The 13,807-nt window shown below is 36.4% G+C and overlaps 1 protein-coding gene across 14 annotated transcripts in view; it reads right to left on the bottom strand.

The window, feature by feature from the left end:
• The window catches only part of ERC1 (ELKS/RAB6-interacting/CAST family member 1), a 534,848-nt gene that overhangs the window by 31,714 nt on the left and 489,327 nt on the right, over positions 1-13,807 (bottom strand). Inside the window, exon 20 of one of the 14 annotated variants that reach the window (XR_013364494.1) lies at positions 10,797-10,902. The exons of 12 other annotated variants lie outside the window; for them this stretch is intronic. Coding sequence is in view for 1 of the 2 variants with exons in the window: in XM_077871599.1 (XP_077727725.1) it covers positions 12,851-12,865 (15 nt within the window). In the remaining variant the exon portion in view is untranslated. Of the gene's footprint in view, positions 1-10,796; positions 10,903-12,714; positions 12,866-13,807 lie in introns of those variants that run through there. One more of the 14 variants, XM_077871599.1, reaches the window with a different exon arrangement.

The raw sequence follows: 13,807 nt of genomic DNA, 5'->3' as shown, positions 1-13,807 counted from the left end.
AGAGCAGGCTGGCTGATACAAGTTCATTCCAGTGTGTTTGGGCCTCTGATTGGAGGCTGGCATTCATGGTGGAAAAAAAGAATTTGTTTTCTAAGGAGAAATTCCATTTTTAGCTTTTTAGCAACTGTTGCTTATCAGTCTAACTGCTTCAAAAAGTTAAAAAGAGACTAGTTGTGGGATATGATTTCTCTGTTTTCATATTTTACTAAAGTTTTTTTTTTTAAAAGTTTACTTATTTTTTAAAAGTAGGCTCCATGCCCAATTTGGGGCTCAAACTCATGACCCCGAGATCAAGAGTCACATGCTCTTCCGATTGAGCCAGCCAAACACCACTCTGTTTTCATTTTAACTATCATCGACATATTGTGAAATGCATAGATCTTTAAGTGTACAATTTGATGAATTTTGGTAAATCCATTTACCCACATAACTGTCTCCCTAGCCAAATTATAGAACATTTCCAACATTCCAGAAAGTCTCTTGTATTCTTTTTCTCAGTCAATTCCTTTGGTAACCAGTGTACTAATTTTTACCACCACGGATTAGTTTACCCTGTTCATAAATGTCATACAAATGAAATCATACATTAATTACATTTTATTTTGTATCTGGCTTTTTTGATATAGTGTTTTTGAGGTTCATTTGTAAAGTTACTTGTATTACTAGTTCATTGTTGCTTACTGCTTAGTAGTATTCCATTACATGATACATAATAGTTAAAAATATCTATTTTGTTAATGACATGTGGACTGTTTCCAGTTTGGGGCTTTTAAAAATAAAGTTATTATGAACACTCTAGTACACATCTTTTTGTGCACACTTCTCTTTAGTAAGAAGGGAACTGCTGGATTATATAATAGGAGTATATCTAATTTAGTAAGAAACTGCCTAACGGTTCCCCAAAGTCTTGTACCACATTAAATTCTTACCAGCAATGTAGCTGAGTTCTAGGGGCTGCATATCCTTACTAACAACTGTATTACCAGTTTTGTTAATTTCAACCATTTTTTTGTGAGATTGTAGTACAATCTTATTGTGGCTTTCATTTGTGCATTTTTTCATATGTTTAATTTGTGTATTTTCATCTTGTGAAATGTCTATTCAAGTCTTCTGTCTGCTTAAAAATTACGTTGTTTTGTCTTTTTGTTATTGACTTTTATTTATTTTTAAAATTTTAAAAAACATTTTATTTATTTATTCATGAGAGACACACACAGAGAGAGAGGCAGAGACACAGGCAGAGGGAGAAGCAGGCTCCATGCAAGGAGCCCGATGTGGGACTCGATCCTGGGACCCCAGGGTCACGACCTGAGCCAAAGGCAGATGCTCAACCACTGAGCCACCCAGGTTGACTTTTAAAACTTATCTTCTCAATGGAAGTCCTTTGTTCAACACACACACAAACACACACACACACATACACACACACAAAAAATATTTTCTCCCAGCATTTTGATGAACACAAGCTTAAAGTTTTGATAAAGTCCAATTTTTTTTCATTTTTTCTCTTATGTTTAGTGTTTTATGTTTCTATGCCTGCTAAATTTGGGGCATTTTTAGCTATATACCTGCCATTTACCTAATATCTGAAATTAAAACACATTTCTTTATTAAGGCCTAAAACCAACTACCCATTGCTAACCCTTGTTTACGACGGCACAATTTTAGAACCAAAAACACTGGCTTTACCTAAAATTCCAGGGCTATTAAAGTTGCAGAAATGAAAGCTGCATTTTCAAAAATATTCAATCATTCAACATATAGGCTAAATATATTTATGGATAGCATGAGATGATTTGTATCAAATGGGCAAAATATTGACAACTATGATGGGGTTAGGGTGGGGGCACTAAAGGTCTGGGACTCAATGTTAGTTTTTAAATCTCTGAAAGCAAATTCTATCATATCCCTTTGAAATTTATTCCATGTTCACAGATTCTTCCCTGTTTAACCGGAATGTTTCTTTTTGTAATTTAATATACTCTCTCATTTTGTCCTCAGAAGAAACAGAAAAAAAAGGAGAAACATGGGCCTTCTTACCATTTAGAAAAAACCCTTCACCCTATAACTGAGCTCTGTGCCTTTAATTGTTCTATATAAGCTGCCCTTTTGAATAAATTATTTTAACAATATTTCTGTCTTCCTCTTAAGTCTTCTACTTATTTTATTTTTTGTTTGAGCTACAATGTCATATTCAAATACAGTCCTAAAATTTTGAGAGGCAATATTTACATTCCCTTTACACTAGAACAATAGACAATCAGGGTTGGGGTGAAAAAAACAACCTTAAAAATAATCTGATTCAAATCATCTCCCAATGCTGAATCCTTTCTACAACCCCAAGTGAACAGCATCTCATCCAATGAAAAACAGATTTCATATATGGCTATCCATTTGCTTGCTTACAGATCTAGTAAGCTTTTCTTTCTGTTGAACTAAAAACTACCTTCTTAAAATGTCTACCCACAGGTCATGGGGTAACACTGCATTAGTCAATATACAAATATACAATATACAGTTACAGTTCATTCTGTAACTGATTGTATCATCTTGTTGCTGCCTATAAGTAATATTTTGGAGTTGTCTATACTAGTACACTTCTTCATATTTTTAATACTCTTAGGCATCTCCATTTTCACAAGATGATGAAAATCTGAACCTCATATTTACTGACCTAAGTTTAAAATTTTTTTAAATTTTGAAATAATTTCAAACTTACAGAAAAGTTGCAAGAATATAAAGACCTGTCCAACTCTTCATCCAGAATACTTGATAACATTTTACTATCTTTGCTTTATCATTCATTTGTTGTATCTACATATAAATTCATAAATACTTCCTAATTGTTAAATTTAGATTACATATTATTTGGTAGAAGTATATCTTTGTTCTTCTTGTGCATATTATCAGAAAATATATAATGCTGATTTGTCCTACTAATGGTGATGTTAATTTACTTCAGTCACTTGGTTTAAATGGTATCTTTTAGGTTTTTCCAATATAAATTAACTAAAAGAGTTTTGTGTTATTGAGTGGAATACCTTATTTATGAAGAGATACTTTCACTATGCAAATACAAACTTTTACCTACTGGTTTCCACATTTATTGATGATTCTTGCCCAAAGCAGTTATTACTATGATGGTTGCCAAATAGTGATTCTCTTATTCCATCATTCCTTCCACTTTTATTAGCCCACACTCTTCTATAGGATACAGATTTCCTTTCTCTCCTATTCGCTTATTCATTCATTTCTTTATACCAGTATAGATACATAGATTTCCATTTTATTCAATGGGCTACTATCTATTATCAATATTGATTTTGCTGCTCAAATTCTTCAAAATTTTTCATTGAGAGTTCCATGTCCTTTTGACATACCTACCACTCTTGAACACTTCCTTACTTTCTGATATAATAAGATGTTCTGGATTTATGTTGTACTATGCCATACACAGCCTTAGACTCAGATATGACTCTAAGGAGTCCTGAATATCTGAATACTTGGGCAGTAATATTTAGGGTCTCCTTAAAATCATGTCTATTTAAATGAACTCTGGTGTTGTTATACTGTTGAGATGTTAAAAAAAGAAAAAGCCTATGGAAACTCACTGTATATACTGGAAGGATATTGAAGACGTGACTTATAATTTGATTCTAGATGAGGACCCATGGGGACTCCTCATTGGGTTTTATCTGTTACACAAACTCCATAACTAATCAAATTTCTCTCTTGACACTGCCTGAGAGCTCACTTCTGGATTCACCTTATTTTTCTCTAACTTCATTTCCCCTTGATTATTAGAATCATGAAAATTGGAACAAAGAATAGAGGACATTTCTTTAAGAGATTCTGAAACTCTCTATCCCTCTAGGGAGGCACTGGTTCCAGAACTACTCACTCAATTCAGATATTGTAAGATTTAGAACTGAGTTGCTGATTATTCATTTCATCCTTTTGGAACATGCTTCCCTTTAACCTCAAAGCTAACTGAATACAATTCTATGAATATAACTTCTTAATTTTATGATAAGTAAAAATAATGTAATGTGAGCTTGAAAAAATTATCTCAAAGATAAAATAATGGTTCTTTTGTATATAAAGATGTTTAAAAACAAGCTTTCTTTGGCCATAAGCTATCTGAAATATGACCTATTCAAAATTTAATTGGTTGTCGGACCTTAACAAGATTGCAGCTAGGATGAAGTAGCCTTAAATTCACTATTTGAACAATGTATCCCTGGTGAAGTGTAGAGATAGAAAACTAAAGGAGGGCAGCCCCGGTGGCTCAGCGGTTTAGAGCCGCCTGCAGCCCAGGGTGTGATCCTGGAGACCCTGGATCGAGTCCCACGTCAGGCTCCCTGCATGAAGCCTGCTTCTCCCTCTGCCTGTGTCTCTGCCTCTCTCTCCTCTCTGTGTATTCTCATGAATAAATAAATAAAATCTTAAAAAAAAAAAAAAAAGAAAACCAAAGGAATAGGACCCAAATACCAAGTCTTTAAAATATAATCTGCATGTATCCATTTACCTGCATACCAAAATGCTTAAAGTGTAATCAACTAACTATAGGTATTCCCAAATGAATCTGTTTAGTGTTTGGTGACTATATTGACTCTGGCCAGTGTGTGTAAATCACAATACATACAATTTCTTCAAATCAGGGTACTTTGACCCATGAACGATATTATGCTCCAACCTTGTTTCTACATTCACTTTCTATGAACCATTGTGCTGGTGACAAGTTGAAAAGTTGTTCATTGTTGTAGGGAAATCATGTTATACAACACAAAAGTGTATAAATAGGAGAGCCATAGACTTATAAATGTTTCCTCACCTCATTGTAAAATTGAATACAATCACTTGCAGCTATGAGAAAGGTTACACATAGGGGTGTGGTATTTCTAGTATCTGCATCTGCAAATATCTAGAGTAACCCACCTTATTGTATCTTCCTGAAATCAAGGAGATAATATGTAGCATATGTTTGACATAACCTTTTAAAGACATACCTAACACTTAGGTTAAACTCATTTTTATCCCTCCCAAATACACCAAGACCCAAATTCATGAGCTCAATGAAAATAAGTCTGAAAATTTAAAGCCTCTAATTGCCTGCATATACTGACAAGTTTTATTTGAAAATTTCCCACAATTTTCACATAGTTCTATTAATACTTGCCCCAAGAACCAATGACTCAACTCCTTGAAGAGATGTTAGTTGTATGTTATCTAGTGTCAATGCTGGATTCATGGAGACACTAACAAGATTTCCCACCCGAGAGCTGGCAAGAGGGTTTGGCAAAGAAACGAAGGCATCTCATGTAGGAGAAGCATGTATAAGTGTAGTGTGGGAAATATAGACCTGGAATTTCTGCTATAAGCTGTGATTCTGGAAAATAACAGACAGTGGTCAAATATGGGACTAAAATACATGTAGAAGATGTTCAAATCTAAAACTGAACTTAATAAGACTTTTTCTTAATGCTAGCCACTTTGTACGATAATAGCATTCTACTCTGACACTACCTTGATCTGTTTTTTCAAAGAAGCTTCTTTAGAGGTCCAGAAATACATGTAAAATGGTATAAGATTTATACATATTTGGAAAAAATTTCAACAATGTCTCTTTTTCCAATACTAAGTGACTAGAGGGCCTGGGTTCAGTATATATAAAGAACAGAAAGATAGCCTAAGTAGTTTGATACCATTTATTTCAAATTTATATCACACTCAACAGTATTGCATATTGTTTATGGAAACAAATATGTGCTTTTTATTAAAAAGGTACAAATGTAGACTGCAAAATGCACACCAGTTCTGGATAGCGATTGCCACTACAGATGATAAAGGAAAAATGCAATTGAGAAGGTTGAGAAGGAGTACGAGGACTTTATATTTAGCATTAAAAAAACCTCAAACCTTGAAGCAGTTATAACATAGTAATATTTTTTAATTCTGAGTATAAATCTGATGTTACATTAATCTCTATACTTTTTCTGAATGCTTAAAGTATTTCATTAAAAATAAGTTGGTACAACCACACACAAAGAAGAACATATGGACCCATACTGCAACTAAATATATATAATATAAAAAAAAAGGCAAGTATAGGTTTTCTCAATCTTTTGCAAAAACCTTTTGTGATTCCTGAGACATATATATACTTAAGGCTGCTCTCTTAGATAACAACATGGATATAGAATGATAGGAAGCCTGAGATTAAGAAAGCCCAGATAGAACTAGAGATATAGGGTCAGAATTTGTCATGCTCAAGATTTTAGAATAAGCCTAATGCCAAGGCTGATGGGGGCTCATCAGCTACAGTCTTAGTAAAATATTCACTGAAAATAATGAGGACTATCATCTACTATTTATCATCTCTCATGAGGGTGACACCAGCAGCACATGACACTAATGTATATGCTTGCCTATTATCTATGTACCCACCTAACAAGTCCAATCCAATCAAAACTAATATATCGTCCCCCAAAACAGCTCCAGAGAGTAAAAAATTTGGGGGCAGACTCACAGAACTTAGAAATTAAGAGTCACTGCTATGAATAGTTTCAAGGCAGAGCCTAGAAAGAATTCACCACATTCTGCCATCTAGCTATCCTATAATTACCATTAAGGAATCAACCTATTAAGTTTGATAGGTTGAAAAAAAATCTTAATAGTTCTATGCGTCTACATAATCTTCTATCTTTCAAAAAAGGGATGTTTTTATTAGAGTAAGTGAATGCCAGTTTTGTCAATTTTATACAGCACCAGGAATAAAAACAGTATCAGTTCTTGTTTCCTAAGTGGATTCTTACAGAATTCTACACAATGATAAGACTTTATTTCCCAATTCTATTAGATGTCATAGTATGTTTGTTAGAAAGATTAGGGGCAGAACAGGAATCCTGAGAGTTCTCCCTCTGTGGTTCAGGTATTTGGGGTCTGGCAAGGTTTGAAGGTAGAGAAATCTATCAATACTCTAGGCCCTGTTTGAGCACAAGTGGTGATGGCAGCCACAATAAGACAGGCATACAAGATTCACTTGCACTCGGGATTCTTCTTTGATACAAAGCAAAAATCATGTGCTGGAGAAGGCAAGAAACCCTTCAGTGCCTACAGCCTGACCTTGCTTTGACAAGAAAAGCTATGTGCTGCTGGGGCCAGGGCAAGAAACTCTCATGACCCCTGTTCCTAGGCAAAGATTGGCTACTAAAACAGTAAATAAAATCTATCCTACCTTCTGCATTGACACTAGACAAAGAAATCCATCACCAGAGAAGAGACAGTAAATCCACTATATTCTGAACTATCTTAAAGCAGAAGTCTTCTGGTACTAGGGAAGAGCAGGAAGTCTTTCTGTAGTCTAGACCTTGCACTAAAGAAGAGGGAGAATTGTCTGTCACTGGGGATGGGGCAGAAACACTGAAACCAGGGCTGCCTAAGACTGAGCCTGGAGCAGAAAAATGAAAAAACCTCCCCTGACCGGACTATGAGTACTGGACTGAGAAACAAAAGCAGTCTGCTACTTGAAGGGAAAGAGCATACAGAAAGAGCCTTCCATGACAAAGGCATGGGGAACCTACTGAAAGCTGAGAACACAGTGGAAAAACAAAAAAATCAGGGATCCCTGGGTGGCGCAGCAGTTTGGCGCCTGCCTTTGGCCCAGGGCACAATCCTGGAGACCCGGGATCGAATCCCACATCGGGCTCCCGGTGCATGGAGCCTGCTTCTCCCTCTGCCTATGTCTCTGCCTCTCGTTCTCTCTCTGTGTGTGACTATCATAAATTAAAAAAAAAAAAAATCAATACTCTAGAATTTATATTAAAGACATGATAGTGGTGGGACGCCTGGGTGGCTCAGCAGTTGGGTGTCTGTCTTTGGTTTAGGGCGTGATCCCAGGATTTCAGTATATGTGCTGCCGAAGCGAGCACTGTGCTGCCGAAGTGAGCACGATCCCAGGATTTCAGGACTGAGTTCTGCATTGGGCTCCCTGCATAGAGCCTGCTTTTCCCTCATGTCTCTACCTCTCTCTGGGTCTTTCATGAGTAAAATAAATAAAATCTTAAAAAAAAAAAAAAAAAACATGATAGTGGTAGCTCACTGGAAAATTTGAAGCCTGTGGTGCACTAAAGGTAACTATAGCAAAAACAAGACTCAAATCCAGCTCAATTACTGACTTATGAAAGAGGAATGCCTATTTCCAGACATAAATATTACTGACCTCAGTTCCAATTGTTCTTTTTTTTTTGTTTTTTTGTTTTTTTTCCAATTGTTCTTTTACATATAATATTTACCATTTAATAAAAAAATTATGAGGCACACAAAAAAACACAAGCGAACTTGAAGACGCTTGAGGATCAATGGAAAACTTGAGGCACACAAAAAAACACAATCAATGGAAAATTATGAGGCACACAAAAACTTGAGGCACACAAAAAAACACAATCAATGGAAAATTATGAGGCACACAAAAAAACACAAGCGAACTTGAAGACGCTTGAAGATCAATGGAAATTATCCAGATTGATAGTAGGAATCATGAAATATAACATGAAAGATAAAACAAAACAGACATCCAAAAGATATGGGACAAGATCAAATAATTGAATAAATATGTAGGTGTAGTCATAGAAGAAGAGAGAAAGGGGCAAAAAATATTTGAAGAGATAATAGCCAAGAATTTTCTAAAATTAATGAAAGACAACAAAACACAGATCCAAGAGATTCAGAGATCCAAACCAGGATTTTAGTCCAAACAGGAAATATAAAGAAAAACACAAGTAGGCAGATTATTTTCAAATGGCTGAAAACAAAAGATAAAAAGAGAATCTTGAAAGTAGTCAGAGAAAAAAGAAACATGATCAAGGAAAAAATATGTACATGAATATAAAAGACTTTTTATCTGAAACTATGGAAGCCAGGTAAAAATATAACAGCATCTCTAAAATATTAAAAAATGAAACAGTCAACCTAGGATTCTATATCCAGAGAAGAGTATCTTTCAAAAAGAAGGCATATTAGCTTGCAAGGCTGCTATATAAAGTACAACAGACTGGGTGTATTTTGACAACAGAAATGTATTTTCTCACAGTTCTGGAACTTAGAAGTTCAAGATCAAGGTGTTGGCAGGGTTGATTTCTACTGAGGTCTCTCCTTGGCTTTCAGATGACTGCCTTCCTCACATGTTTTTTTTCCTTCTGTGATTACGTACTCCTAGCATCTCTCTGTAGGTTCTAATCTCTTCTTTTATGGACACCAGTTATATTGGATTAGGGCCCACCCTATCAGCCTCATTTTAACTTAATTACCTCATTGAAGGCTCTATCTGCAAATACAGTCACATTTTGGGAGTTAGGGATTCAATATACAAATTTGGTGGGACATAATTCAGCTTGTAATACCCCACCTCCACTCCCCCAAGATTCCTGTGCTTCTCACATGCAAAACACATTTATTCTCATCCCAACACCCCAAAAGTCTTAACTCATTTCAGCCTCAATTCTAAATTCCAAATCTCATCTAAATCAAATGTGGATGAGACTCAAGGTATGATTCATCCTAAGGCAAAAATTCCTCTCTAGATATGAACCTGTTGAAACCAGACAACTTATCTACTTCTAAAATACAGTAGTAGTAGGACAGTTAGACATTCCTATTCCAGGAGGGGTCATGGGTCTCAAGCAAGTTCAAAACCTTGCAAGGTAAATTCTATTAGATTTTAAGGCTTAAGAATAATCCTCTTTGGCAGGATGCTCTGTCCTCTAGGTCCTCTGGGGTGGCAACTCCACCCCTCTAGCCCTAGGTGATAACCTGGCCTACTGAAACCTAGGAGGTAGCCCTGCCCTGTGGAACCAAGGAGGAAGAAATAGCCTTGCCTGCTAGACCTGTGCCTGGTGCTGGTGGAATATATGCTGTCTTCAAGAAACTTTTTTTTACATATAAAGACCCAGATAGCTTAAAAGCAAATATATGGAAAAAGATATACCACACACACATTAACCTAAAGAAAACTAGAATGGTTATGTGAATGTCAGGCAAAACACATTTCAGAGCATGGAATACCACTAGTTTTCAAGGGAGACATTACATAATAATAAATCAATTCATCAAGAACACATACCAATTGTTAATGTGTATGTACTCAATAACAGAGCTTTAGGATACATAAAGCAAAAAAACAATAAATAATAAAAAAAAGCAAATCCGTAAGTTTAGTTGGTGTGATAGCCAGCCTCTAAAAAGGCAAAGGAAATAAAACAATTCTGTGAAATCTTCTGATATAAGTTTCTGTTTCTATAGGCTGAGCAGTTGCAGATTATAGGGTTATGACTCAGGATGAGTCTGAATGGTTACTAACATCAATAGTAAGCTTATCCAAAGCTACTGAATGGCACTGAGGAAACTGTCTTGGGTTGCCCAATGGATAAATAATCAGCTAAGTATATACTAAACATTCTCTACACATATAATACTGTGCTAGGCACTTAAAAAATACAAGATGGTTCTGGCAGTGAAGAGGCTTCCCTAATTGGAGAAATAAGAATCTCAAATATGGGGATCCCTGGGTGGCGCAGCGGTCTAGCGCCTGCCTTTGGCCCAGGGCGCGATCCTGGAGACCCGGGATCGAATCCCACATCAGGCTCCCGGTGCATGGAGCCTGCTTCTCCCTCTGCCTGTGTCTCTGCCTCTCTCTCTCTCTCTCTCTCTCTGTGACTATCATAAATAAATAAAAATTAAAAAAAAAAAAAAAGAATCTCAAATATGAAATACAAACTAATAAACTATGCAGAACTCACCAGAATTCACTTGCTCATTTAAGTTATTGAGAAAGTGGTACTTGTTGATGTGGTGCTAATTTTAAGATGAAAATTTTGTAGTTCAGGTCTTTAACAGACAGGAAGGCTAGAATAGGAAGATGGATATGAAAACAAATATAAGTGTTGTAGTACTACAGAAACCCTAAAGAGGGAGTGGCACATTCTGCCTAGGGTTTCAGGAATGGATACATAGAAGAAATGATGTCTGAGCTGAGCTTAAAAACTCAGATTCCTATTTAGGTATTGCCCAGGGAGACAAGGTAGGGAAGGGCATATTAGGCAGAAGGAACAACATGAGCAAAAGGGCAGAAGTATAAAAACTGTAGGTATAAAACTAAGTGCTTGAGTATGCTTCAAGGCTTAGATGAGAAGAGATGTGTATTTAATAAATAGGCCAAATGAAGGAAAGCCTTGTAGCATATGATAAGGAGTATGGGATTTATCCAATCTCGCTTCTTCTCTTATTCATTCAACAAACATTTATTTATTTATTTATTTATTTAATTTTTTTAAAAAAAGATTTTATTTATTTATTCATGATAGACACACACAGAGAGAGGCAGAGACACAGGCAGAGGGAGAAGCAGACTCCCTGCAGGGAGCCCAACGTGGGACTCAATCCCGGGACTCCAGGATCATGCCCTGGGCTGAAGGCAGGCGCCAAACAACTGAGCCACCCAGGGATCTCCTCATTCAACAAATATTTATTGAGCAGATACTATATGCTAGGCATTATTCTTGGGACAAGGCTCCTGTCCTGTCCCATGAGGGTGTTACTGGGCGGTGGGGATGGTAGCGGTGAATGGCACTGGACATACACAGTTGGCTAACACAAATGTTAGCTGCAGAGGGCTCTTCATCCCCCAAAACAAATATGTAAACACACTACACACACACACACACACACACACACATACACACACACACACAAAATCGATGTGCATATTTGGCAATGATTTGGGTCTTACATTTCTTGGGCTTCAAAAAAACTAAGGTAAACCTTGATCGTAATACTTTCACAGACCAATCATTTTGAGTATTAGGGGTCATCTTTCTCAAAAACCTGCACTGTTCCCTTAAATTCTTACTTGCAGTGAGGTAGCAGAAAATTGTTTGGTTTCTCTGCCAATCTTTAGCAGCCAAGGAGAAGCTTATAGAAGGTAGTGTTAGTTGCTGTATTCCTTTATGGATGACCTAAATCTCCTGTTTCTCAGGATTCTTAGGGAAGCCTGCTAAAGACACAACTTCACACACCTCAGGCAGTAACTTCAGTGACTGAGCATATTCTCAATCAAGAAAAAACTTATAGGGGAGATCCCTGGGTGGCTCAGTGGTTTAGCACCTGCCTTTGGCCCAGGGTGTGATCCTGGAGTCCTGGGATCGAGTCCCACATCAGGCTCCCTGCGAGGAGCCTGCTTCTCCCTCTGCCTGTGTCTCTGCCTCTCTCTCTCTGTGTCTCACATAAGTAAATGAATAAAATCTTAAAAAAAAAAAAAAAAAAAGAAGAAGAAGAAACTTATAACACAGTTCATAAATGTGAACAAAACTCTTTTGATGATTACAATAGCCTGATTGTAACATAATGTATCATGACAAGCCTATTAATGAATTCTTGGTTTCATTCACTTAAAACTTTCAGAAAAATTCCTAGTTTGAAATTTCCTGTTTTGGTCTCAGCCTGGAGATATTTTTTTTCCCTTAGAAAAACTGAGTTAAAAAAAAAAAAAAAAAAAAAAGAAAGAAAAACTGAGTTAAGTCCATTTCAGCATATTTGAAAAAGAGAACTAAGCAAAAATACTTTTTCATTTCAAAGACAAGCTGTTATACAAAGAAATAGTTTAATGTCAGTTCAGTTTTGATATAGCAGTATGTCAGTGCTTTAAGAAGCACTGTTCTTCTGTAAAATTTTGAAGTGAAAGTTTTTAAAATTAACTAGGCATGCATTCTGCTTCCAGTGGGCTTTTAGTTGCATTTTCACTATATGGCTATTAATATCCAAAGGAGCTACTAGGAATCCAATTTCATTCTCTTCTTTAGATTCTTCCCTCCTTCAAAAAGAGAGAAGTTAAATTTTCTATGGCAATATGCTAAATTTGAACGGTAGGCCTTATCTTTACTCATCAAATAAGTAGATAACTAAATCAGCTACAATGTCTACTATGAGGCAATATCCATATCATGGAGAAGTAAATACAGCTCTAAGACTCCAGTGTGCATTTCTTGATCTATGGGTTGACATTGCTGTCTTTAACATTATACCATGGAAATGTCTGTATGTAACAAAATTTTCCATCACACATTATGAGGAAACAAACAGTGTTTAACAAACAGCAAGGATTTAACTGGAAAATAGCACATAACTTCAAAATTCTGGAGAATTTTCTAAATTTACAACATGAATGCAATTAAGTCTCTCAGTTGGTATGACCATAGCCTAGGTAGGGATATCATCAACCCCTCTGTAAACTAAGAACAAAAGGAGCTAAGAGTTTATATTTTAAAAACGGTTCTATTTCTCTTTTTCTGTGTTCATTCAATTTTTCTTTTGTTCACTTTCCATGTCTGTTCTCTATAGCTATCCTCATTTCCATTTTTATCTTTCCTTTTTTTCCATAAAGATTTATTTGAAAGAAAGCATGTGCGCACATGCACAAGTGTAAGCATCAGTGGCAGGGGCCAGAGGTAGGTGGAGGCAGCAGGAGAGAGAGAAGGAGACTCTCCACTGAGCAGAAAGCCCAATGTGGGGCTTGATTCCAGGATCCTGAGGTCATGACCTGAGGTGAAGGCAAATGCTTAACTGACTGAGCCACTCAAGTGCCCCAACTCTCTCCTTTCTAAGCAGCCCTTTCTAATAACGGAGCAAGTCACAGTGAGGGAAGAATAAAGTGGTACTTCTTGCAAAAGGTAATTCCTATTATCTGTTGAAGAACTGCTCATTGCTAAGAATCTTCAATCTGAACACTGAACTTCCCAAGAGAGCTCCTCTTATA

This window comes from Canis aureus, chromosome 25 (genome assembly GCF_053574225.1).
Source record: "Canis aureus isolate CA01 chromosome 25, VMU_Caureus_v.1.0, whole genome shotgun sequence".
NCBI lineage: Eukaryota > Metazoa > Chordata > Mammalia > Carnivora > Canidae > Canis > Canis aureus.
This window is presented reverse-complemented; position numbering and strand designations above follow the sequence as displayed.